The sequence below is a fragment of the Oncorhynchus clarkii genome, chromosome 21, assembly GCF_045791955.1.
Source record: "Oncorhynchus clarkii lewisi isolate Uvic-CL-2024 chromosome 21, UVic_Ocla_1.0, whole genome shotgun sequence".
Classification (NCBI taxonomy): domain Eukaryota; kingdom Metazoa; phylum Chordata; class Actinopteri; order Salmoniformes; family Salmonidae; genus Oncorhynchus; species Oncorhynchus clarkii.
In genome coordinates, this window is record NC_092167.1 from 26,681,561 (window position 1) to 26,708,643 (window position 27,083).

General features: G+C 42.3%; 1 protein-coding gene across 1 annotated transcript in view; it reads left to right on the forward strand.

Moving 5' to 3' along the window:
* The first annotated feature begins 790 nt into the window (after positions 1–790).
* Positions 791–27,083, forward strand: part of LOC139378806 (histone deacetylase 8) — a 36,641-nt gene continuing 10,348 nt past the window's right edge. Inside the window, exons 1-10 of the mRNA XM_071121324.1 lie at positions 791–1,017; positions 1,124–1,176; positions 1,745–1,875; positions 8,922–9,063; positions 9,276–9,388; positions 9,570–9,647; positions 9,988–10,096; positions 10,461–10,633; positions 12,388–12,482; positions 20,538–20,643. Coding sequence (XP_070977425.1) covers positions 907–1,017; positions 1,124–1,176; positions 1,745–1,875; positions 8,922–9,063; positions 9,276–9,388; positions 9,570–9,647; positions 9,988–10,096; positions 10,461–10,633; positions 12,388–12,482; positions 20,538–20,643 — 1,111 coding nt within the window. The 5' untranslated portion in view covers positions 791–906. The remainder of the gene's footprint in view (positions 1,018–1,123; positions 1,177–1,744; positions 1,876–8,921; positions 9,064–9,275; positions 9,389–9,569; positions 9,648–9,987; positions 10,097–10,460; positions 10,634–12,387; positions 12,483–20,537; positions 20,644–27,083) is intronic.

The following is a 27,083-nucleotide window of genomic DNA, read 5'->3' on the forward strand; positions in this document are numbered from 1 at the left end:
GTTATTAGGATGGATACTTCAGGTGTCCCACATAGTGGTGAGAGGGAAACTTTTCTTCCCTCTCGTCTCTGGTCAAATTTTCCCAGACTACTTTACATAACCAGCTGCAGACTGTGAATGTTTGGTCTAGTCTTTACCTTCTTCACTCCTCGAGAGTTTCAGAGGGTCTTACCAATGAGGAGAGATGGGAGAGGCAGGACTTGCAGCACGATCTGCGTCAGAAATATAACTGACTTACATTTTAGCCCATGGCAACCCAGACGCTCATTGGCGCATGTGAGTAGTGTGGGTGCACTAATTGAATAATATAGATTTCTAAATTTATTTTGCAATGGAGCGTTGTAGTCAGCCTGTTACTCAAGAAAACAAAAAAGAGAACACGTTTGTATGCAGCTTTATTAACTCAATTATATATATATTTTTTGTTTTTACATTGTTTGCAAACTGATATGTTACACGAATTAATGTACTGAAATAAGTAGGACATGTGACATAGAGAGTTGTCTATTCATAGTATGAGGCTAGTTTAACGTCTCTCTCCATTGAAACATACGGTTGATGTCAACAAACCTACTTCCAAAATAGATTACAGTAATGAGATGTATCCACCAATCCAAAGAAATGGTAGGTTAGAGCTCGACAGCCCGTCGTGCCACTTTGTGGAGAACGACTCTCATTGTTAGGGCGGAGAGACATGTATATTGTCAGTATATCCATAATCTTTGGTTTAATGAAGCTCTAATTATTATTATTTTTTTACATAAGTTCCGGGTAGCACGGTTTCCGTTTTGTCCGGGGAATGTTGATAGTGGGACACCATCTGCATTTGTGCAGAAACTAGCTGTCTCATACACATGTTTATTTATTTCAAGCGTTTTATCCACAGAAGTACACTAACTAACATAAATGAGTTGTAAAGGAGACTCAAATGACTCTCCTTCCAAACGCAAAGTTGTGTATGTCTATAGTCCTCAATACACCGAGACATGCGACTCGCTATCAAAAGTCCCCAACCGGGTGAGTTGAATGGGAACGCTAGCTAGCTATGGATGCTCGCCAGAGAGGCAATACTTTGGTCATTATTTACAAGTACTGAACGATTTTTTTTACTCCGTGTCTCTAGGCAAGTATGGTGCATTCACTCATAGAAGCTTATGGTTTACTTCAACACATGAGGTAAGTTTACTTTGCATGTTTGTCAAAAATAAGGGATTGAGCTAGCTAACGTTAGCTCTGGCAGGGCGTTGTTCTGTTGCCCTCTACTCTCGCACTGGGTAAGTTTGTTAAATTATTGACTAGACTGTAGAATGCTGTATGGAGTGCACCTGGTGTCATTTTTCCAAAATAGGAAACGAACAACTTTTACCCCCAGTCTAGCGCTGGCCAACGCGCATTATATTAGCATGCAGCTCGAAGTGCAGAACGCATGCGTATGGACCAGAGCTAGTGCGCTGTCTAACTATGTTGGCTAACGTTAGCTAAGCCATTTCCTTTGTTTAACCAACTGAACTTGGTACTTGTTTTACCTACATTATATGGACGTTTGAGAAGTTATTGCTATTATTTTTCGGTTAGAATAAACCAACTAGTTAAATAGCTAACCTTACCATCCTGCTCCAATGCCAGTACCACATTCTGAACTCTATCAACAGTTCTCGAACAATATGGATTAGAATCCTGTGAAGTAACTAAATACAAACTCAAGAACAGTCCTTAAGTATCTATGGTCCGTTCATTCTTTCAGTGTTGTGAAGCCCCGTGTTGCGACCATTGAGGAGATGGCCAAGTTCCACACAGACGCCTACCTGGAGCACCTCCACAAAATCAGCCAGGATGGAGACAATGATGACCCCCAGTCTGGGGACTTTGGCCTGGGTAAGAGGAGAGGGGAGAGCAGGATTTCTTTTACTTACGTTGACACACATCAATCCAATGTATTTATAAAGCCCCCTTTTTTATATAAACAATTGACACAAAGTGCTTATACAGAAACCCAGCCTAAAATGCCAAAGAGCAAGCAATGCAGAAGTAGAACCACGGAGGCTAGGATAAACTCACTAGAAAGGCAGAAACCTAGAGGAAACAGGCTCTGAGGGGTGGCCAGTCCTTTTCACGGCTGTGTTGAGTGGAGATTGGAAGAGTACATGGCTATAAAGGCTATATAGTTTTTCAAGATGTTCAAATATTAATAGATAACCAGCAGGCTCAAGAGATGAGGGGAGGGGATTGAGAGAAGGGGGGGATGAGGGGGAGAGAGTTATGTACATAGTCAATGGTAGGCTTCGAGGGGACTTCTACAGTAGATTAACCTATAGCTCATCTCTTGGCAGTAGTACTGTAGACTACTTTACCACTGACCTCAACCGAGAGTTTCTGAGCATTCAGTCAGCCCACTGACACCCTTAACAGATCACAGCAAAAATCAGTCTACTTAAACAGAACAATACTCAATCATGAGGCATCAACGCCAAAGGAACGGAATAATATTAATAAATTCTATAGATGGAAGGAAAGTAGTGTAGAAACTTACTAAGAAACGATTAGGCAACAACAAATTCAATCCCTTCTAGACAATTTGCTGGACAAAATGTTACACTGTAAGAGTGAAGGTGTAGACCTTGCAGTATAAAACAACTCCCGAGTGGCGCGTTGGTCTAAGGCACTGCATCACAGTGTTAGCTGTGCCACAAGAGATTCTGGGTTTTGGGTCCAGGCTCTTATTTGAAATGTTTCTAAAAAAAATCCCCTATGGGGAAAAATAAATGGTAGAAAAACAATTGGAACCATTTCCCTGTTTGACCCCCCTAGGTTTTATGGGTATTATGACACCTCCACTGTGGGGGTCTGTAAGGAGGCCTGCGTCTTGTGACCGTAGTGTACCTGTAGGTATGAATGACGGGACCAAATTGGAGAGAGATGTAGGAATATGTCCATGTAATGCTTTGTAGGTTAACAGTAAAACTTTGAAATCAATGACTGAGAGGGAAGTGGGAGAGTACATTCATGCAATAGTCTCATGCTAGCAGTAGAGGGTGCTCTAAATCTGGAAAAGAAAACGACACACCACCAGGCGAAAGGTTTACACAGCTGTTTTTGGCAACACAATATGGTTACATAATCAATTTACATTAGAAAACCTCCATTGATGGTTAAATATATACAAATGACAGATTGGCATTCCTACTGACAGAAGACACTTCACAAATTTACCCCATATGTGTCTTTCAGAATTAAGATTTTGGGTGAATCTCAATAGTAAATATCAACCAAGGGTGAATCTCAATTGTTTTTCCTTTATTGTATTGGTTCCCTGTGTCCTCTCCTTGTCTCCTCAAAGCCCATTGGCGCAGAAGATCTTATGTGTTTTGAGAGGGAGGTGAGGAATCAAGGAAATTAATATAATTTAGATTCTCCCTAGGTCAGCATGTTATCAACACTCTAGGGCTGTGGGTGGGAGACAGGAAAGATGCAACCCCTTTCTGTTGTTATTTAATGGGTTAACACTCCTCTTCTGCTAACCTTTCTATTCTAAAAACGTCTTAATCTCACCTTATCTCCATCTTTCCATTGATCCCTCCCTTCACCACCTTTCCTTTTCATTGTCTCTATCTTCTGCTTCCTCCCTTTGTTTCTTCTCCACAGCTCTGTCTGGTTCTCTCTCTCGCTCGCTCTCTCCATATTATGTCAATATACAGTGTTTAACGATGTGCAAATAGTTAAGTACAAAAGCAAAAATAAATATGGGTTCTATTTGCAATGATGTTTGTTCTTCACTGGTTGCCCTTTTCTTGTGGTGGCAGTTCACAAATATTTCTGCGGTGATGGTACACTGTGGTATTTCACCCAGTAGGTATGGGAGTTTGTCATAATTGGGTTTGTTTTCAAATTCCTTGCGGGTCTGTGTAATCTGAGGGAGATGTCTCTCTAATATGGTCAAACATTTGGCAGGAGGTTAGGGAGTGCAGCTCAGTTTCCACCTCATTTTGTGGGCAGTATGCACATAGCCTGTCTTCTCTTGAGAGCCAGGTCTGCCTACGGCGGCCTTTCTCAATAGCAAGGCTATGCTCACGGAGTCTGTACATAGTAAAAGCTTTCCTTAAGTTTGGGTCAGTCACAGTGGTCAGGTATTCTGCCACGGTGTACTTTCTGTTTAGGGCCAAATAGCATTCTAGTTTGATCTGTTTTTTGTTGTTGATTCTTTCCAATGTGTCAAGTAATTATCTTTTTGTACCTCATGATTTGGTTAGGTCTAATTGTTGCTGTCCTGGGGCTCTGTGCGGTCTGTTTGTGAACAGAGCCCCAGGACCAGCTTGTTTAGGGGACTTTTCTCCAGGTTCATCTCTCTGTAGGTGATGGCTTTGTTATAGAACGTTTGGGAATCACTTTCTTTTAGGTGGTTGTAGAATTTAACAGCTCTTTTCTGGTTTTTGATAATTACCGTGATCGCCCTAATTCTGCTCTACATGCTTTATTTGATGTTTTATGTTGTATACGGAGGATATCTTTGCAGAAGTCTGCATGCAGACTCTCAATTCGGTGTTTCTCCCATTTTTTTTGTGAGTTCTTGATTGGTGAGCGGACCCCAGACCTCACAACTATAAAAGGCAATGGGTTCTATAACGGATTAAAGTATTTTTAGCCAGATCCTAATTGGTATGTCAGATTTTGTTCCTTTTGATGGCATAGAAGGCCCTTCTTACCTTGTCTCTCAGCTCGTTCACAGCGTTGTGGAAGTTACCTGTGGCGCTGATGTTTAGGCCGAGGTATGTATCTTTTTTTTTTTGTGTGTGCTCTAGGGCAGTGGTTCCCAAACGTTTAATGTCCCGTACCCATTCAAACATTCAACCTCCAGCTGCATACCCCCTCTAGCACCAGGGTCAGTGCCCTCTCAAATGTTGTTTTTTGCCATCATTGTAAGCCTGCCACACACACACACGCCTGCCACACACACACACTTTATTTAGCCATCTTACATAAACTTACATTGAATATTAACTCACCACAAGTTAATGAGAAGGGTGTGCTTGAAAGGATGCACATAACTTGCAATGTTGGGTTGTATTGGTGAGAGTCTGTCTTTAAATAATTTTCCACACAATCTGTGCCTATATTTAGTTTTCATGCGAGTGAGGGCCAGGAATCCACTCTCACATAGGTACGTTTTTGCAAAGGACGTCAGTGTCTTAACAGCGCGATTTGCCAAGGCAGGATACTCTGAGCTCAGCCCAATCCAGAAATCTGTCAGTGGCTTCTGATTTAAATTCAATTTTCACAGGACCGCTTGTTGCAATTTCGATGAGGCTCTCTTGTTCAGATATCGGTAAGTCTTGCACTGTCAGGGCAATTATGAAAAAAAAAAAAAAGATATGGAACAGTTGAAAACCTCACGGGTAGAGGACGCAAATGCATTTTGCCCCCCAGGATAGGGGAGGAGGATGGTGAGAAGCAACAAAATCCCCAAGAATCACTGAAATAATTGCAGGCCTTGGTGGCGTCTTTTGGAAGGGCTGCCACCTCCACAACCACAGGCTCTTTGGAAGGGCTGCCAGAAGAAAGTTGCTTCTGACCCCAAGACACAGAAGCAAGCGCTTGGAGTTTGCCAAGTGTTTTTTAAATTATGACTGGAAGAAGGCGCTCTGGTCAGATACAGCATCGGCACGTTTCACGTCGAAACAGAGCTGCATACAAGAAGAGGCACCTCATACACACGGTGAAATATTGAAATATGGTGGTGGGTCAGTGACGTTTTGGGGCTGTTTTAATTCCAGAGGTCCAGGGGCACTGGTTAAGATTGATGGCATAATGAATTCCAACAAGTATCGGGAAATTTTGGCTGACAATCTTTTTAACTTTTAAAAATGTATTTAACAAGGTAGGCTAGCCTTGTGTTACCTAGCCTCAGTGCAGTGGGCAGCTGGGAGGAGGTGCTCTTGTTCTCCATGGACTTTACAGTGTCCCAGAACTTTTTGGAGTTAGAGCTACAGGATGCAAATTTCTTCTTGAAAAAGCTGGCCTTTGCTTTCCTGACTGACTGCGTGTATTGGTTCTAGTTGGTTCCTGACTTCCCTGAACAGTTGCATATCGCGGGGACTATTCAATGCTATTGCAGTCCGCCACAGGATGTTTTTGTGCTGGTCGAGGGTAGTCAGGTCTGGAGTGAACCAGGGGCTATATCTGTTCTTAGTTCTGCATTTTTTGAACGGAGCATGCTTATCTAAGATGGTGAGGAAGTTACTTTTAAAGAATGACCAGGCATCCTCAACTGACGGGATGAGGTCAATATCCTTCCAGGATCCCCGGGCCAGGTCGATTAGAAAGGCCTGCTCGCAGAAGTGTTTTAGTGAGCGTTTGACAGTAATTCGGGGTGGTCGTTTGACTGCGGACCCGACTCTACCAGATACTGGCAGAAGCAGTGATCGCTAAGATCCTGATTGAAGACAGTGGAGGTGTATTTGGAGGGCCAGTTGGTCAGGATAACGTCTATGAGGGTGACCTTGTTTACAGATTTAGGGTTGTACCTGGTGGGTTCCTTGATGATTTGTGTGAGATTGAGGGCATCTACCTTAGATTTTTAGGACTGCCGGGGTGTTAAGCATATCTGGTTGCCTCTGCCAGAATGCTGGGACTTGGCCATAGGTGGACTTTCCAACAAGACAATGACCCAAAACATACCTCAAAATACACACAAAAATGGTTCAGTGACAACAAAATCAATGTTCTGCCATCTCAGTCGCCGGATCTCAATCCAATCGATAATCTGTGGGCTGAGTTGAAGAGGGCAGTTGATAAGCGCAAACCCAAGAATGTGAAGGATCTGCATAGAGGAATGGTCCAAAGTCCCTCCAAATGTGTTCCTTAATCTTGTAAAAAAGACTCCATGCTGTTATCCATGCCAGAGGTGGTTGCTCTAAGTACTAAATGAGGAGTACCAATAATTATGAAAGCTAAATTTTGGTGAAATGTGTTTTGTATTAAATATTTGTATGATTTTGGTTGGTTCCATTGAAACATTAATAAAGTATAGTATTTCTCATGTGCATATTGAGTTTCTCTCTAATTATATTGTTTATTTTTTAAATTATTGTTTGTGCTTTGCCAGTCAGGGGTGGCAGTACTTTTGGAGCCCACTGTAAATGGACTGTTTGAAAATTGTGAAAATTATTTAAAAAACTAAATGTGACTCGCATTGTTATTTGGCATACCTACGACGGGGGTACGTGTACCCCATTTTGGGAATTACTGCTCTAGGGCAGCGGTGTCTAAATGGAATTTGTATTTGTGGTCCTGGGAAGTGGACCTTTTTTTGGAACATCTGGGGTAGAGGTCGACCGATTATGATTTTTCAGAACCGATACCGATTATTGGAGGACCAAAAAAGCCGATATCAATTTAAATCGGCTGATTCAATACTGAAATAACACTTATTTTAACTTAATATAATACATCAATAAAATCAATTTAGCCTCAAATAAATAATGAAACATGTTCAATTTGGTTTAAATAATGCAAAAACAAAGTGTTGGAGAAGAAAGTAAAAGTGCAATATGTGCTATGTAAGAAAGCTAACGTTTCAGTTCCTTGCTTAGAACATATGAAAGCTGGTGGTTCCTTTTAACATGAGTCTTCAATATTCCCAGGTAAGAAGTTTTAGGTTGTAGTTATTATAGGAAATATAGGACTATTTCCCTCTACACCATTTGTATTTCATTAACCTTTGACTGTTGGATGTTCTTATAGGCACTTTAGTATTGCCAGTGTAACAGTATAGCTTCCGTCCCTCTCCTCGCTCCTCCCTGGGCTCGAACCAGGAACACATCGACAACAGCCACCCTCAAAGCAGCGTTACCCATGCAGAGCAAGGGAAACAACCACAGGCTCAGAGCGAGTGATGTTTAAAACGCTATTAGCGCTCGCTAACTAGCTAGCCATTTCACTTCGGTTACACCAGCCTCATCTCGGGAGTTGATAGGCTTGAAGTCATAAACAGTGCAATGCTTGAAGCACAACGAAGAGCTGCTGGCAAAACGCACGAAAGTGCTGTTTGAATGAATGTTTACGCGGCTGCTTCTGCCTACCACCGCTCAGTCAGATACTTAGATGCTTGTATGCTCAGTCAGATTATATGCAACGCAGGACACGCTAGATAATATCTAGTAATATCATCAACCATGTGATTCTAGTGATTCTGATTGTTTTTATACGATAAGTTTAATGCTAGCTAGCAACTTACCTTGGCCTGCTGCATTCGCGTAACAGGCAGTCTCCTTGTGGAGTGAGCAAGGACAAGTTACCTGTAAGCTTGCAAGATTGGATCCCCCGAGCTGACAAGGTGAAGGAAGATCTGTCGTTTTGCCCCTGAACGAGGCAGTTAACCCACCATTCCTATGCCGTCATTGAAAATAAGACTGTGTTCTTAACTGACTTGCCTAGTAAAATAAAGATTAAATAATGGTGTAATTTTTTTTAATGAAAACTTGAAATCGGCCCTAATTAATCAGTCGACCTCTAATCTGGGGCTATATGCTGCTGTAGGCTCTCCTTGGTTGGTGGCAGAAGCACCAGATCATCAGTAAACAGTATACATTTGACTTCAGATTCTACTAGGGTGAGGCCGGGTGCTGCGCACTGTTCTAGTGCCCTCACCAATTCGTTGATGTATATGTTGAAGAGGGTGGGGCTTAAGCTGCATCCCTGTCTCACCCTCCGGGCCTGTGGAAAGAGAGATGTGTGTGTTTTGCCAATTTTAACCACACACTTGTTTTCCCAGAAGTGGTTAGTCTATGGATTCTTAAATTACTTTGAGCTGATTTCTGATGTGCTGTTCATTTTTCCATAGTGTATTTCTCTCTCTCCTCTCATGTTTCCACTTCTTTTGCTTATTTACTTTTCTGTCATTTGCTTCTCTCTCCTCCTTTCATCAGGTTATGACTGCCCGGTGGTGGAGGGTATCTATGACTATGCTGCAGCGGTCGGTGGTGCCACCTTGACTGCTGCCCAGTGCCTGCTGGATAAGAGGGGTGAGGTGGCGATCAACTGGGCAGGAGGCTGGCACCACGCCAAGAAGTAAGGTTAAACTGTGTGTGAGGTGACCGGACAAGGACCAGGGTGACATGTTGATGAATGTGTTACCAAACCGTTCCTAACATTAGGACACACTGAATTATGTTAGACATATTTGATCGTCTACACAGAAGGCCTCTAAGTCATTGAAAAGACAGCAATGCTTTAAGTATTTTCTGCGTCTCTCTCCTCTCTTTCCCCGCTCTCTCTCGCAGGGATGAGGCATCAGGCTTCTGTTATGTGAATGATGCTGTGCTGGGGATTCTCAAGCTGAGAGAGAAATATGAGAGAGTTCTTTATGTGGATGTGGACCTTCATCATGGAGATGGTACACACACCCCTTTATCCTTTACCTGAATTCTTGCATCTAAATGTGCATTGATATTGTGTAAATATTATCGCCATATGAGTACTGTATGTGGATACAAATGTTTTGCTACGGTTAATTGTTTTGGTCTGTCAAGGAACAAAATCATTGTGTTTTTAGAGAACAATGTAATGTTTCTCAGGTGTGGAAGATGCCTTCAGTTTTACCTCCAAAGTGATGACTGTGTCTCTGCACAAGTTCTCCCCCGGATTCTTCCCAGGTCAGTGGCTACATCTAATACAGTACTAATGACCTTTCTACTACAGTTGGAAATCTTCTGTGTGCGGGCCTCTCATTACTTTATTTCAGTATTATTGTTTAGCTTAGCACTGGTATTCTCAAGTTTGGGATGTGCATACCACCCTCCATTTCATCATAAGCTTCCTTTACCTGTGGTCCTTACTCACTGGGGAACCGCTTGCATTAAAACTTAAAACTGTACAACTAAAATCAGTGTGAAATCTGCTAACAATCTGAAATCAACCAACTAGTTTGAGAAACATTGATACATTATACTCCCACTCTCTCTCTGTCATAGTAACCCTACCATCCTGTTTTAGGTACAGGGGATCTGTGTGACACAGGGATGGGCAAAGGAAGATGGTACGCTGTCAACGTCCCTCTGGATGACGGCATCAAAGACGACAGATATTTCCACGTCTTCACCAGGTTGTTAAAGCTAGTTACTTTTTATTTACGCTGGTTATGACATAAGATACAAGTCATCTTTTAATGGTTAACACTATCAGCAACATCAGAGACATGCTGCATGTCCTCTGCTTTCTCAGTAACGGAGATTTACAGACCTAATAAGCTAGAATTGCATGTTAGTAGTTTTGTTGATACTCTGCAACCGTTTTTCTTGTTGCAGAACCGTGATATCGTCTTTATATCTTGTATGCTATGGAAACAACCATTTTCAGAGTCAAATGAAAACATTGTGTTCAGTACATAGTCTTAACTGTAACCGTCTTCTATTATAATTGTTGTGTTAATATTTAACCTCTGTTTTGATGATTGTTGTACCCATCAGTGTGATGCAGGAAGTGCAGGCGTTGTTTAACCCAGAAGCAGTAGTGATGCAGCTGGGAGCTGACACCATGGCTGGGGACCCCATGTGCTCCTTCAATATGACCCCTGTAGGGGTGGCCCAGTGTCTTTGCCACGTACTAGACTGGCACCTACCCACACTGCTGTTGGGAGGAGGTGGGTCTGACAACACACACACACCAGGGTTTCTGTTAGCTGGTAATTGTCGGCTTTGGGCTGAAAAAATACATTTTAAAGAGGGAGAGATTGAGAGAGGGGCCTTGGGCTACTGTTGATTGCGATGATGGAAGCCTTTTTCATTAAAGTAAAACAAGTTAGAGAGTAGTCCCTTAGTGAAAAGCCTCCAACGGGACACGTTTTAATATTGAATTGGACAAAGATGATGAGAATGTTGGCGCTGCCAACATCATGCTACTGTGCAACTTGCTATTCAGGTAGGATGCCTTTTTCCCTCCGTTATTATTATTTTATACCATTGTTGTTATTGTAGGCCTATTTATTAATTTAATCCAGGTTTTTAAATGTACCAAACGTATTTTGTTTAGACTTCTTCTTTGGCTGAATTAAGTTCGATCTGTCTTTTTAATCATGCTCCCTAGGTTAGAAGTAGGCCTGTTGTAAAATAAATATTACCATATTGCTGTTGGGTAAGGTAGGCACTAGCCTTTCTTGGTAATTGCTGCAATATAGCCTGTTCAAAACTTTTGTGAAGGTTTAAGCCAGTTATCATGCGTTTTGTTTTATTCTGTTGAGACATTTTCTTTGGCCAAATTAAGTTCCAACTGTAATATTGTGATTGCCGCAATATAATATCCTGCTCATATTTCCCCAATGAACAATTGCTTGACTTTTGATATTAACGTAATAAAGTTTAAACTTTTGCAAAGGTGTGACTATTAGCCTATTATACTGCAGGCCTATTATATGAAGGCAGTGTGCCCAGCGCACTGAGGTGAGGATTTCTTTTTAAGTCTACCAAAATTAGTCCTGTAATCTAACAATATAATGCTTCTATTTTATTGGAAAAAATATTCTGAAAGAAAAATGAATGGCTCCTGTACGCCTATATCTGTATAACAGACGCAGTAGCCTATCTGACAAGGATAAATAAATGCATGTCGATGTCGTAGCATGCTGCTGGCATATGTTGAACTCTCTCTCTCTCTCTGAGGCTAGTCCTAAGCTTCTTTTTTATATTTAAAATGTTTATATCATACAGTGGATGCCTAAGCGTGTAGGCTTATGCATGCAATGCCCTGATGCATTTAGTGCTCAAATCTCCAACAGCTGACCGTGAGGTGGACAATTATTGTTTAAGGAAAGTAAAATCAAGAAAACAATAGGCTATAAAGGGCCGGCGGCCATCTTTTATTAGAGGAAATTACTCTATGCTACACTTCAAAAACAGTGTTTTTGTCATTTATTATAGGCTGTTTTTGAGGACACGTAAATGTAATTAATTTGGCCGATATCCTCGTTTATTGATGGCGCTGGCTGTGTGGGTGGACGCCCTTAATGGATTACGCACCCAAGGCATATATGTATGACCGATCTCAAATATCCGATAAATAAGAATCGCAATCCTAACGGAAACCCTGACACACGCACAGCCCCACACACACCACCTGAAACCACAGCCCAGTGTCTACGCCACGTACTAGACTAGCACCTACCCACACTGCTGCTGGGAGGAGGCGGGTCTCATATCAGCTCGTACACACCGACACAAGCACACTTACACAAAGACAACGGCACACACACATCTGAAACCACAGCCCAAGCTCCAGACCCCTCCGCCCTGTACCAGATGATACCTGTTAATTACACGAGTACAATGAAGCCTTTTTACTCACTACAATCCCTCTTTTTCCTCCCTCCCTCTTTCTCTCTTTCCTCTTCTCTCTCTTTAGGTGGGTATAACCTAGCCAACACAGCCCGTTGTTGGACCTACCTGACTGGGGCCGTACTGAGACAAACACTGGCCTCTGAGATACCTGACCATGAGGTGAGAGTAAACACACACACCATACATAGCCCCAAACACACACAGCTCCTCACACAGACATGCACGCACAACCTCAAATACGCTGACACACACACCTTTCAGTCAGTCTTCGCTGAGTCATTCCCTCTAATAAAAGATGGCCGCCGGCCCTCAAAGGGCTTGTTTCCAGGTGAATCAGGAGGGATGGAGGGAGTAGGAGAGGAGAGAGGGGACAATGCCACTCTGTCCCCTCCAGACCTGACAGAGAGGGTCTCTGTGCTTCTCTCCATCTCCATCCCTCTCTTTCTCTATGCTTCTCTATCAATCTCTGCCCTCATCTTTTTTTCGTCTTCTTAGAAGGACCTTGTGTGTTTTATTCCGGGGGGGGGGCTGGTTTCTTTTGGCGGAAAGGTTGGCGAATTCCCATATAATTACATCAGTAGAAAAAGGGAGCAAATGAGGGATAGAGCTACAAAGAGAGAGATTTGTGTTCCATGTACAGTGAGGGGTAGTTATCTTACTCTCCTGAGACAAAGAGGGTCTTTCTGTAGTGTGTGTGCGCGCGTGCGTGGGCCATGATAAAGGCACCTTTTGTTTCTCCTCCACCAGGTCGGGCTGTTACATCATGTGACCTTTAACCTCATTAAGAAGGGGCTTACAGCAAACAAGTCTAACCAGCTGCTACAACACACACAGCCACACAAAATCAAATACCCCCAAAAGTCTCCCCTATTTTGACCCTCTTGCTCTGGCCATCAAAGAGTGGTATCCCTTTTCCGTCAAACACATACTCTCCACAGCCAGCTACCTCCTGTTATTGTGTGTCTCCACTACTACCCAAACAAAACACTATTTAACTCTGGCCTGCTGTGGTCTGGAGAGGATGAGGTAGAGAAAAGGATGGAGAGGGTGAGCAGGAGAGAGAGCGAAAAATGGCCAGAGAGAGACTTGTAGTAGTATCGCCGTGTGTGTGCGTGCGCCGGAGAGGAATATTTATCCACAATGACCAAGCAAAGTGAGTTTCTGAGAAGGGAAAACAAAAAGCACTTTGTTGTACCTGAGGCCAGAGCTCCCCTCTCCTTCCCCAATAGGCTGCAGCTTTTTTGGGCTGCCAGTACAGCTCCTAACTAGAGGTCGACCGATTATGATTTTTCAAAGCCGATACCTATACCGATTTATTGGAGGACCAAAAAAAGCCGATACAGATTACTTGGCCGATTTTTAATTACGTTTTTTTATTTTTTATTAATTTTTAAAAATATTATATGAAATGTTTTTATTTTATTTATAGTATTGACAAATAGAACAATACTGAATGAACAATAATATTTTAACTTAATATAATGCCTCAAATAAATAATGAAACATGTTCAATTTGGTTTAAATAATTCAAAAACAAAGTTTTGGAGAAGAAAGTAAAAGTGCAATATGTGCCATGTAAAAAAAGCTAACGTTTAAGTTCCTTGTTCAAAACATGAGAACATATGAAAGCTGGTCGTTCCTTTTAACATGAGTCTTCAATATTCCCAGGTAAGAAGTTTTAGGTTGTAGTTATTATAGGAATTATAGGACTATTTCCCTCTATACCCTTTGTATTTCATTAACCTTTGACTATTGGATGTTCTTATAGGCACTTCAGTATTGCCAATGTAACAGTATAGCTTCCGTCCCTCTCCTCTCTCCTACCTGGGCTCGAACCAGGAACACATCAGACAACAGCCATCCTCGAAGCATCGCTACCCATCGTTCTGCAAAAGCCGCGGCCCTTGCAGAGCAAGGGGAACAACTACTTCAAGGTCTCAGAGCGAGTTACGTCACCGATTGAAACGCTATTAGCACACACCCCGCTAACTAGCTAGCCAATTCACATCGGTTACACCAGCCTAATCTCGGGAGTTAATAGCCTTGAAGTCATAAACAGCGCAATGCTTGAAGCACAGCGAAGGGCTGCTGGCAAACGCACGAAAGTACTGTTTGAATGAATGCTTACGAGCCTGCTGCTCAGACTGCCGTATCAAAGGTCAAATCATAGACTTAATTATAATATAATAAAACACACAGAAATATGAGCCTTAGGTCAAATCCGGAAACTATAATTTCAAAAACAAAACGTTTATTCTTTCAGTGAAATACAAAACCGTTACGTATTTTATCTAACGGGTGGCATCCATAAGTCTAAATATTCCTGTTACATTGCACAACCTTCAATATTATGTCATAATTACTTAAAATTCTGGCCAATTAGTTCGCAACGAGCCAGGCGGCCCAAACTGTTACTCTGACTCTGCGTGCAATGAACGCAAGAGAAGTGACACAATTTCCCTAGTCTAATATTGCCTGCTAACCTGGATTTATTTTAACTAAATATGCAGGTTTAAAAATATATACTTCTGTGTATAGATTTTTTAAAAGGCATTGATGTTTATGGTTAGGTACATTAGTGCAACGATTGTGCTTTTTTCGCAAATGCACTTTTAAGTCATCCCCCGTTTGGCGAAGTTGGTCTTCACACAGTTTGCAACGAGCCAGGCTGCCCAAACTACTGCATATAGCCTGACTCTGTTGCACAGAACACAAGAGAAGTGACACAATTTCCCTAGTTAAAATAAATTCATGTTAGCAGGCAATATTAACTAAATATGCAGGTTAAAAAATCTATACTTGTGTATTGATTTTAAGAAAGGCGTTGTTAATGGTTAGGTACACATTGGTGCAACGACAGTGCTTTTTTTCCGCAAATGCGCTTGTTAAATCACCCGTTTGGCAAAGTAGGCTATGATTCAATTATAAATTAACAGGCACCGCATCGATTATATGCAACGCAGGACAGGCTAGATAAACTGGTAATATCATCAACCATGTGTAGTTAACTAGTGATTATGTTAAGATTGATTGTTTTTTTTATAAGATACGTTTAATGCTAGCTAGCACCTTACCATGGCTCCTTGCTGCACTCTCATAACAGGTAGTCAGCCTGCCACGCAGTCTCCTCGTGGAGTGCGATGTAATCGGTGCCCAAAAATGCCTATTACCGATTGTTATGAAAACTTGAAATCAGCCTCTAATTAATCGGCCATTCCGATTAATTGGTCGACCTCTACCCCTAACCCCCCTGGAACAATGGAGTTTGTGCCAGGGCTAGGGGCTATTGGCCAGACACACAAGGACCTCCATTCAGACCATCACACACACACACAGGCAGAGAGAGACATATACACACACATACAAACAGTGACATTGCAGAACCTCCAGAGTCACCACCATATCTGAAAGTGTGGGAAGGGTGGTTGTTGAAGAGCGTAGAAGAGATAGCGGACCCGATTAAACTTAACTGTGAATACATGGTGAGTCCGATTATCAAATGTTACTGTCTTCTCCTTAGTCTATTCTCTTTTCATCAATGGAGGGAGAGTTAAAAATAAAAAAAGACATTGAAAAATCGTATACATGCATGGCTGTAAGTCGCTTTGGATAAAAGCGGCTGCTAAATGTCTTTTATTAATAGATGCCCATAGCTTTGGGTGCCCGTCTGTTTCTGCTCTTTTGCCAAGTCCTTATGGAAATGTCATGCAATGTTTGGCTTGACAATGGAGTAGGCAAAAGCACAAATCGGTCTGGGACCTGGCTACAGGGACAAGACTAGGTGACCTGTATTGTCTGTTAACCCCGATGTCCTAATCTCTGACTGAGTCTTTAACACCTAAAAATACTAATTAGGGTCGAAGGTCATCTAGCCGAGATTAGCTGAGTCGGTTGTTTTTGAAGGCTGTGGGTTTCTCCCTAAATGGCACCCTATTCCCTATGTAATGCACTACTTTTGACCAGGTCCCATAGGGTGCCATTTGGGACATGGCCTGTGGGTTTGTTCACATTCAGTTCTTATCTTAGATTGAGGAAACGGTTTATTTTGGACCCAACCCACTCTAGGGGTTCTATAGGCCTGAACTTGCCTCAGTGTGTGTGTGGAACCGGCCTGTCTCCAGCCATTCAACATCTTTATTTCCTCTCTTTTTCTCTTTAGTCTGTTTTTTCAGATTTACACTGAGTGATTCCCAGCACAGCCCCATGCAAAAACAAACACAGAACTCAGACTCCCCTCTTATACCCCTCCCTCTCACCCTCTGTCCCTCCCATCCTCCTCCTCCACCCTTCCCTCTCTCACCGCAGCAAGACTGTGTATGACCAAGGCCCCTCCGTGATACCCAAAACAGAGTTCAGTAGAAAATAAATGAAATGGGTAAGAAGTAGAAGGTATGGCTATTAGGCCAAAAAAAAATCCCAAGGTTTTTGGTATTTCTAGTACAGCGTTCTCCAACCCTGCTGTTCCTGGAGAGCTACCGTCTTGTAGGTTTCCACTCCAAACCTAATCCAGCGCACCTGATTCTAGCAATTAACTGATTGATAAGATGAATCAGGTTAGTTACAACTGGGGTTGGAAAGCCCTGCTGTAGTGAATAGGCTGTGTTCCATTATCCACACTAACAACATACTACTTAGTATGAAACCATGTATTGAGCATGCATTAGTAGTATTCTAGTATGTACATTTGAACATAGGATAAGTACTATAGGCTTAGCCTGTCCCCGCCCCTGTACTTCCTGTTTTCAGCCTTGGTACTTCCTGTCCTCTCTGGCGCGTGTCTCTTCCGTCTGCTCGTGGGGAAGTACTAGGCTCCCGGAATACTGGCCTCAATCACCGGAAAACTGAGCTGGGATGAGGATGTGAGTGTGAGAGAGAAACAGCCTGTTCTAAATAGAACAGAAGAGGTACATCACAAATGTAGTGCACTATAAAGGAAATGGGGTCCCATTTAGGATGGGCCGCCAAGGACAATGAGGATCAGTGGGCCCTGACCTGGTGACTGACTGACTATTTTCTCTGTTGTATTACCTTTTTGTAGAAGTTCAGGCCACTTGAGAAAGGGGTGGTTGGATTGGGGGGGTCATTTAGGAAGGACAGTGAGAGAATGGGGATAGGTAGAGAGAGACACAATGACTACAGAGAGAGCTTGACATTAGTTTCAGGACTGCGGAGAGGGGGAGGTGGGAGAAGGAAAGATGGATATTGAGACAGCGAGGGAGATACCTCCGTTGTAGGGTTGAAAGATAGACAAGCCTACGTGCGCTATGTGACTGGGTTGACATTTTATTTAGGAACTCTCTCGATTTTGTTTCCCCAGAGCTTTTTCCACAACATTGACTCTTTATATCTGGAATTGTAGTCATTTCTGAGATGTAGAGGAGAACAGGAACAATAAACAAGGGTTGGATTCCTTTTCTATTCTGGCCGAGGCTAGTCTCTCCAAACCACCAAACACAGAAAGATGGGAAGGGAGACAGAGGGAGGGAGAGACATACAGGGGAGAGAGTGTGGTGGGGGGGATTTAGTTACAGTATGGTACATTTATCTGGGCTATGATATGACATTTGAGCATGTTGGGTATTTTGACATGGAGCCTATAGGGTTTGGGCTCTCAGCCCATTCGTATTACCCTATCCCCTTATATACTTGTATCTCTTCACCCCATCTTTCTGCCCATCTTTTTGGTCTCTCGTCACCCTCATTCAATCCCTTTCCCCCTATCCCGATCTGTGGGTTATGATCCGTTCCAAACTGTCTGTCAGTCAGTCCCCTTTTCTGTCTTCCTTGACCCCCCCCCGCGCTCCAGTCTCCCCCAGTTCTTCTCCTCCAGTTTCCCTCTTAATCTCTCTCCTCTGTCCCCCCTCATCTCAGTACTGTAGTTCCATTCCAACCCAAATATCCTGACAGCAGGAGACACACACAGCAGGAGACAGGACTGTACTACTATGGGAGCGTTAGGTTCATGGGAAAATTGGTCATCTTTGTTTCCTGTTTTTAGTAATCCCTTGCATGTTGAGTTGCGTCAGGACTGGGGGGAGGTGTACCGGAGAAACTCAATGGGGCTAATTGGGAACAGACACACACACAAGGGTCTGCTAAATTACTAAAATGTAAACACAGACACAAACACACTGATACACACACACTCTGCCTGAACCACTATGAAACAGCTATTTGACAGAGACAAAGCACCCAGTGTGTTTCAAATGAGCAGGAACACACACACACAGCTGTGGGAGTGTGTGTGCGTGAGCTTGTGTTAAGGTGTGTGTACACTCCATGTCTCCTGGCGTTCCTAATGTTCCTTTAGCCATTATGTATTGTTCATTTTTTCCACCAGTGCTATGCCGGATTTACATGATACTTCACACGGGGGGGGCTAGGTGGCTAGCCAGGGTCTTATCGAGACTTTACACTGATGTTTGTCTCAATAAGATAGCATCTGTTTGAAATGAAATAATGTCTTGCTGCTTCATCACGTCTTTCACTTGCAAAGTTCCCTCAAAGTGACTCTGTTGTGGTTAATTCTGGCTCTGTGTTTGCTTCCGTTTTTGTCTTTCCTGAATCAGTTCTTAACTTAACATGTAACATTTTACTCCCTTCAGTTGTTTTGAAGTGGTGTTTGTAGTGTTTGGCTTCTGTTCCTAGACCAGATCTTCACAACTCAATGCGTGTTTGTGGATGTTTGATTCCTAGACCAGTTCTGCACTGTGGCTAATGCATCTCTTGTTTGTTCATTTCCTGGACCAGTTCTTACTAGAGGTCGACCGATTATGATTTTTCACCGCCGATACCGATTTAAAATGTACATTATTTTTTACATTTGTAATAATGACAATTACAACAATACTGAATGAACACGGATTTTAACTTAATATAATACATCAATAAAATCAATTTAGCCTCAAGTAAATAATGAAACCTGTTCAATTTGGTTTAAATAATGCAAAAACAAAGTGTTGGAGAAGAAAGTGAAAGTGCAATATGTGCCATGTAAGAAAGCTAAGGTTTCAGTTCCTTGCTCAGAACATGAGAACACATGAAAGTTGGTGGTTCCTTTTAACATGAGTCTTCAATATTCCCAGGTAAGAAGTTTTAGGTTGTAGTTATTATACGATTTATAGGACTATTTCCCTCTATACCATTTGTATTTCATTAACCTTTGACTATTGGATGTTCTTATAGGCACTTTAGTATTGCCAGTGTAACAGTATAGCTTCCGTCCCTCTCCTCGCTCCTCCCTGGGCTCGAACCAGCAACACTACGACAACATCCACCATCGAAGCAGCGTTACCCATGCAGAGCAAGGGGAACAACTACTAGAAGGCTCAGAGCGAGTGACGTTTGAAACGCTATTAGTGCGCGCTAACTAGCTAGCCATTTCACTTCGGTTACACCAGCCTCATCTCGGGAGTTGGTAGGCTTGAAGTCATAAACAGCGCAATGCTTGACGCACAACAAAGAGCTGTTGGCAAAACGCACGAAAGTGCTGTTTGAATGAATGTTTACGCGCCTGCTTCTGCCTACCACCGCTAAGTCAGATACTTAGATGCTTGTATGCTCAGTCAGATTATATAGCAGGACACGCTAGATAATATCTAGTAATATCATCAACCATGTGTAGTTAGTTAACTAGTGATTATGATTGATTGTTTTTTATAAGATAAGTTTAATGCTAGCTAGCAACTTACCGTGGCTTACTGCATTCGCGTCTCCTTGTGGAGAGCAACGATAGAGAGGCAGGTTGTTAATGCGTTGGACTAGTTAACTGTAAGGTTGCAAGATTGGATCCCCCGAGCTGACAAGGTGAAAATCTGTCGTTCTGCCCCTGAATGAGACCGTTAACCCACCGTACCTAGGCCATCATTGAAAATAAGAATGTGTTCTTAACTGACCCAGTTAAATAAAGGTATAAAAATATACAAAAATCGGCGCCCGAAAATACAGATTTCCGGTTGTTATGAAAACTTGAAATCGGCCATTCCGATTAATCGGTCGACCTCTAGTTCTTACACGTTAACTCTCCTCTCTCTGCAGTTGGACGTTTGGTTCCTAGATCAGTTCTAATCATTGATTTAGCACCATCTCTCTTTGTTTCCCCATACCAGTTCTTACATTTGAACCAAAGTCTTGTTGTATTTGATTTAAATCTGTTCTACATTGTGGTTAACACACTACTCTCACTGTTTTTGTTTATGTTGTTGTTTACTTCAGTTCTTCACAGAGTACGGTCCTGATTACTCTCTGGAGATCAGTCCCAGCTGTCGACCGGACCGCAATGAGACCAAACAGCTGGACAAGGTCATCTCCACCATCAAAGGTATTAGACGGCGTAACCACACTCTAAACTCACACACTCTAGCGTTAGCAATTATGTCACAACCACTACCAAAAAACATAACGGTCAGACACTTAGAGAAACCACTCGCAAGCAACAAATGGTCAAACTTTGACCACTCTCTCACACATACACCAAATGGTGTCTTTTGTTGACTGTTGAGTCCAGATGGGACTGCTTTAGTTTAAGGACAGGGTTCTTTTTATTTAAACGTCCAGGCCATCAGTTTATTTAGACACATTAAAAGACCAGAGCGCTGTGTGTGTGTTAGTGTTGCACAGTATACCAAAACCTCACTTATTTTTATACTAGAACATGAAAACGGTTCAGTACTAGAATTTTTTACTTTCAGTACTTCTGTCAAATGTCTCATATCTACTGATAGAGATGATCAACTATTTCTTATAGCGCAGCTGTCCTCTTATTGCGCTGTGCCTGCTCCACTTACTCATTGCTAGCTCTAGCCTGTCCTGAGGAACCACTGCACTCACTGGGAGTCTAGACTGCATCATGTTGGCTCCCCACTCATGCTGCTCAGAAGTAAACACCCTAGAATAATGCAATACGGCATGTATAAACTTTGCAACTATTAATTAGTTTGCAAAACAATGTCCATTACAGGCTAGGACACTTTACAATGCAAGAAGATACTGGTAGCTTCCAGCGTTGTAGGCTAAATTTCCTTGCTAGCTTACAGCTGAAGCTAGCTTCAGTTCACTACCCTCATACTTTGTAATTAAGTTGCAAAATAAGCTGATTTGAAAGCTGATTGTCACCAAAAACCAAATGTATTGCCGAAAACGTTATTAATTTACTTCTTCTCTCCTGTCTCTCTCACTGTGTGTGAATGATGTCATTAGGTCTTAGAGACAGTGCACACTTTAACAAAAGAAGAGATTGCTTCTATGCAAGTGTTGATCAGTACAATACAATGAGTCCCAAATGGAAGGAAAACAGATTGTTTTTAATCTGTAGCCCCATGAAAACAGCCAAAACAAGCTCAATAATTCAGTGCCTGCAAACACTCCTAGTGAATTGGTTTAGTCTGTCTTGATTTACCTAGTTTATCAATAAAGATTTACAATTGTGTAGTTAGATTGGTAAAAATTCAAATTGATTGTATTATTGATTGATTAATGCATACCTGGCTCTTTTGAAAAATTGACATCAAACATTTAAAATATAATTATATTGAACTCAAAAGATGTCTGGATCAAATAAAGGCACTTTAATTAATTATAAGATTGCATTGGTCCTCCTTTATGATGACCGATCTGTGACATTGGCTTTTTTCCCCCCATGAAATCGTGATGATATAGAGTGTCATGATACTCAACCTGGTATCGAAGTAAAAATGTGGTTTTCGTGACAAATTTTTGTGTGCCCTCATATGGCCCCCACATTTAAAACAGCAGGGGGTGTTGTCAGCACCCCAAGGAGACAAATATACCCCTCACCTAAAACTCGTCACCCGACCTCCAGATATACACACACTCCCTGACCCCCCTCTTCTTTGGGAGGGCACAGGCCCAACATTTGTCAGCCTGCTGGCCTGGTGTGTTCTGTTCTGGCTGTGGTGAAAACACGGATGTGTGTTTTAATGTTTCCGGTTAATCAGAATGTCAAACACTACTCTCTTTGTTACGACTGGAAAAGTGGGGGGTGATATGTTAGACAAATTCATCATACAGTCAAACGTACTCAATACTCAGATTGTCCAATTTTGATAGTACATCTGTATGTGGATGAACAAGTTTTGATGTACACACATTTGCACACGTGTTAGGGATTTGTCTGTGTATATGTGTGCTGGAGTGTTGACCCCTGTCTCACCCCCTACCCTGTCGTTCACTCTGGATAGGGGGTGTGTGTGGTGGTCTCTTGGTGTATATGTTGCTGACAGCCACACTACACTACTCCAGGGGGACCAGCAGTGGTTTGGTTGGGATAGACTATGGGCTAGGGAGTAGAAGCAGGGTGATTAGTGGAGGTATGGGGGTGTCTCTGTCTTCAGGGCTGGCTAGGGAGTAGGAGGCTGGGGAGTAGGAGCTAGCGTATGGGGTCTACGGACCCAAATGGAACCAGACCACTGACCTGTTGAAAACAACGCGGATCCATCGTGGATTGACTGAGGGATGGAGCGGTAAAATGAAAGGCAGACTGTGCGGTCGGTCTAGTGTCACATCTGCTCCTTCAGTTCAGAGATCCCTTGTTTCCTTTCCTCCTATTCTGATGGGATTTCAATCCATACATTTAAATGAAGGTGATGTCCTTCCTTCCCTGTGTTCCTTTCTTTTCTCTCCGCTCTTCCTAATTTTTTTCTGTGACTGGGGGTTCAGGTGCTCTTGGTTTTACCAAGTGTATGTGACGACAAAACACACCCCTTCAACCATGTTGTGTGAGAGAAACATACCACATACAGACAACTGTGGTACTAGTTGAGAGCAGGATGTGGTTGCTAGACAGCTGTGCCAGAGTGCAGACTGGAAGCTAATGTTTACCGCAGTTTCCAATCTAGGGAAACCAATGATTACAACCATTGGTCCCAAACAAGGGAAACCATTTGAACTGTGTCAGGCCTGGAAACAGACGCACAGCACCACACAGGCTTAGGTTATCACGCCATGAGCCGGGAGCTTGAGTCTTGACACACGAATGCACACTATGGCCTAACAATGTGGTCTACTGCCCTGGCATGGCATGCCAGCCGTGGCATGCCAGCATCTATCACCACCACTGCACAGCTGTAGTTAACACAGCATCAACAGAGACCATGTCTTGCCGTTTAGGTTGATTTGTTTTAATAGCTTTTATGTGGAGCGACCAGGGGCAGTTATGAGCCCCGTGGGGAGTCTGAATTAAAATGACTTGTTTGTGTGTGTGAGACTGACTGTCTCGCAGAAGTTTCCTTCTGAAGATGATTACCAAACTTTAAATCACACTTTTAAGTCTGTCCAATGTCCTTGGTGGCCATTTTGGAAAGATTTCAACAATCAGGAGGGAATAAAACCGTTTCCTTTGCCGTCTCTATTGGGCGCACTGCCAAATTACCGACTGAGATTATTTAATTAATTAGCGTTTTCATTAGAGTTCTACCGCATGACGGCAGCGGCAGGAGCCGTCTCTCCGATGTTTATCGGTTTATTTACCACATAGTCATGTTTATGAGCCTTCAAATTAGTGGATTCGGCTATTTCAGCCACACCCATTGCTGACGGGTGTATAAGATTGTACGTCTGTTCAATCTATGTAGGCAAACATTGGCAGTAGAATGGCCCTTACCAAAGAGCTCCGTGACTTGCAACAGGGCACTGTTAGAGGATGTCACCTTTCCAACAAGTCAGTTGGTCAATTTTCTGTCATGCTAGAGCTGCCCCGGTCAACTGTGTGTAAGTGCTGTTATTGTGAAGTGGAAACGTCTAGGAGCAACAGTGGCTACGGCGTCAAGTGGTAGCAGAATGGGACCGCTGAAGTGCATAGTGCATAAAAATTCTGTCCGAGCAGCTGCACACAAGCCTAAGATCATCATGTGCAATGCCAAGCGTCCGTGGTGGTGTAAAGCTCCCTCCATTGGACTCTGGAGCAGTGGAAATGCATTCTCTGGAGTGATGAATCACGCTTCACCATCTGGTAGTCCGACGGATGAATCTGGATTTGGTGGGTGCCAGGAGAACACTACCTGCCCCAATCCATAGTGTCAACTGTAGAGTTTTGTGGGAGAGGAACAATGCTCTGGTGCTGTTTTTCATGGTTAGGCCCCTTAGTGAAAAGTGAAGGGAAATCTTAATGACATTCTAGACAATTCTATTTTTCCAACTTTGCGGCAACAGTTTGAGAAACGCCCTTTCCTGTTTGATAAAGCGGGGTCCATACAGAAATGGTTTGCCAAGATTGGTGTGGAAGAACTTGACTAGCCTGCACAGAGCCCTGACCTCAACCCCATCGAATACCTTTGGGATGAATTGCAACGCCGACTGCACGCCAGGCCTAATCGCCCATTATCAGTGCCCAACCTCACTAATGCTCTTGTGGCTGAATGGAAGCAAGTCCCCGCAGCAATGTTCCAACATCTAGTGGAAAGCCTTCCCAGAAGAGTGGAGGCTGTTACAGTAGCAAAAGGGGGACCAACTCCATAAATGCCAATGAGGGGCGGCAGGTAGGCTTTCCACTAGATGTTAGAGCGTTGGACCAGTAACTGAAAGGTTGCTGGATCGAAACCCCGAGCTTACAAGGTACAAATCTGTCATTCTGCCCCTGAACAAGGCAGTTAACCCAGTGTTCCTAGGTCGTCATTGTAAGTGCCTAAATAAAGGTAAAATAAAAATATTTGTACAAATGATTTTGTAATAACATGTTCGACAAGCGGGTGTCTACATACTTTTGGTCATGTAGTGTATTTCCCAAGGCACGGATAAACCAATCCACCCTTTTCCCTATGTAGTGCACCACTTTTGACTATTGCCCTTAGCTCTGGTCAAAAGGAGTGCACCATATAAAGGATAGGGTGTATTTGGGATGCAGACATGTAGCCTACATTGGGGAGACTGGCAGGCAGTAGTGATGGTGGAAATAATCGATACAGATACATAGTAGTATGTTATTTTTTGACTATCTTTTTGACAATATCACAATATTATTTTGTCGCTAGTTGACTGAACCTGCACCAGAACTTGTTTTTCCTTCATAGCTTGTTCTCCATCTTTTTAAACAGGAGCCAATTTGGTTTTCAGCATTTTAATTTATAACTGATCAAAACTCATTTTCTCATGGCTCTCATCCCTCTGCAGCAGACATACAGTGCATTTGGAAAGTATTCAGACACCTTTGACTTTTTCCAAATTTTGTTACCTTACAGCCTTATTCTAAAAATTGATTAAAAAATTCACTCTTCAATCTACACACAATACCCCATAATGACAAAGCGAAAACAGGGTTTTAGAAATGTTTGCATATTTATTAAAAGTAAAAACGGATACCTAATTTATATACGTATTCAGACCCTTTGCTATGAGACTCGAAATTGAGCTCGGCTGCATTCTGTTTCCATTGATCATCCTTGAGATATTTCTGCAATTTCATTTGGAGTCCACCTGTGGTAAATTCACTTGATTGGACCTGATTTAGAAAAGCACACACCTGTCTATGTAAGATTCCACAGTTGACAATGTATGTCAGAGGAAGAAACGAGATCAAAGGAATTGTCCGTAGAGCTCCGAGACATGATTGTTTCGAGGCACAGATCTGGGGAACAGTACCAAGAACTTTCTGCAGCATTGAAGGTCCCCAAGAACACAGTGGACTCCATCATTCTTAAATGGAAGAAGTTTGGAACCACCAAGACTCGTCCTAGAGCTGGTCACCTGTTGTTCATCCTGATCAGTCAGGTTTTTTACATGGACAATACACTGGAGATTATGTACGACAACTACTAGAAATAATAGAACATCATGAAACGTATAAGATGCCTGGAATGGTATTTATAGCGGATTTTGAAAAGGCATTTCATAAAGACTGGATTTTATTTATAAATTCATGGATTTTTTTCAATTTCACTAATTCTCTTATGAAATGGGTTAAAATAATGTATAGCAACCCCTGGTGTAAAATGGTAAACGGCTACTTCTGAGTTTTGAATTGTCAAGAGGAGTTAAACAAGGGTGTCCACTGTCACCATATCTATTCGTAATGGCCATCGAAATGCTAGCTATTAAAATCAGATCCAATAACAACATTTAGAAGATTAGAAATCCAAGGCTTAAAAACAAAGGTATGCCGATGACTCAAGTTTTATATTAAGTCCGCATGCTAGATCCCTGCAATGTCTCGTTAAAGATCTAGATAACTTTTCTGTGCTCTCTGTGTACAATATTGCGTGAATAAGTGTACAATATTGCGTATTGGATCTTTAAAAAAATACAACTTTTACATTACCCTGCAGTTTACCTATAAAATGGGCTGATGGTGAAGTAGACATACTCAGCGTTCATATCACAAAAGAGATAAATAAATCATTTTAATTGAAAACTTGTAAAAATAGACAAGATCCTGCAACCATGGAGCGGTAAATATCTGTCTATTTATGGCACAATTGCCCTGATTTAACTCCTTAGTCCTATCAGTTTACTCACTTGCTTATGGTGCTGCCTACTCCTGATGATTCATTTTTCAAATCATATGAGCAAAAAATATTTAGCTTTATCTGGGACACTAAACCAGGCACGTTTTATTTTGTCTATCTATATAATGAATATGAATTTGGTGGGTTGAGATGATTAAATATAAAAGCACTTAACCTCTCTTTAAAAGCCTCACTCATTCAAAACTTTTATTTGAACCCTAAATGGTTCTCAAGTAGAAGGTTGCAAGTTCAAACCCCTGAGCTGACACGGTACAAATCTGTCGTTCTGCCCCTGAACAGGCAG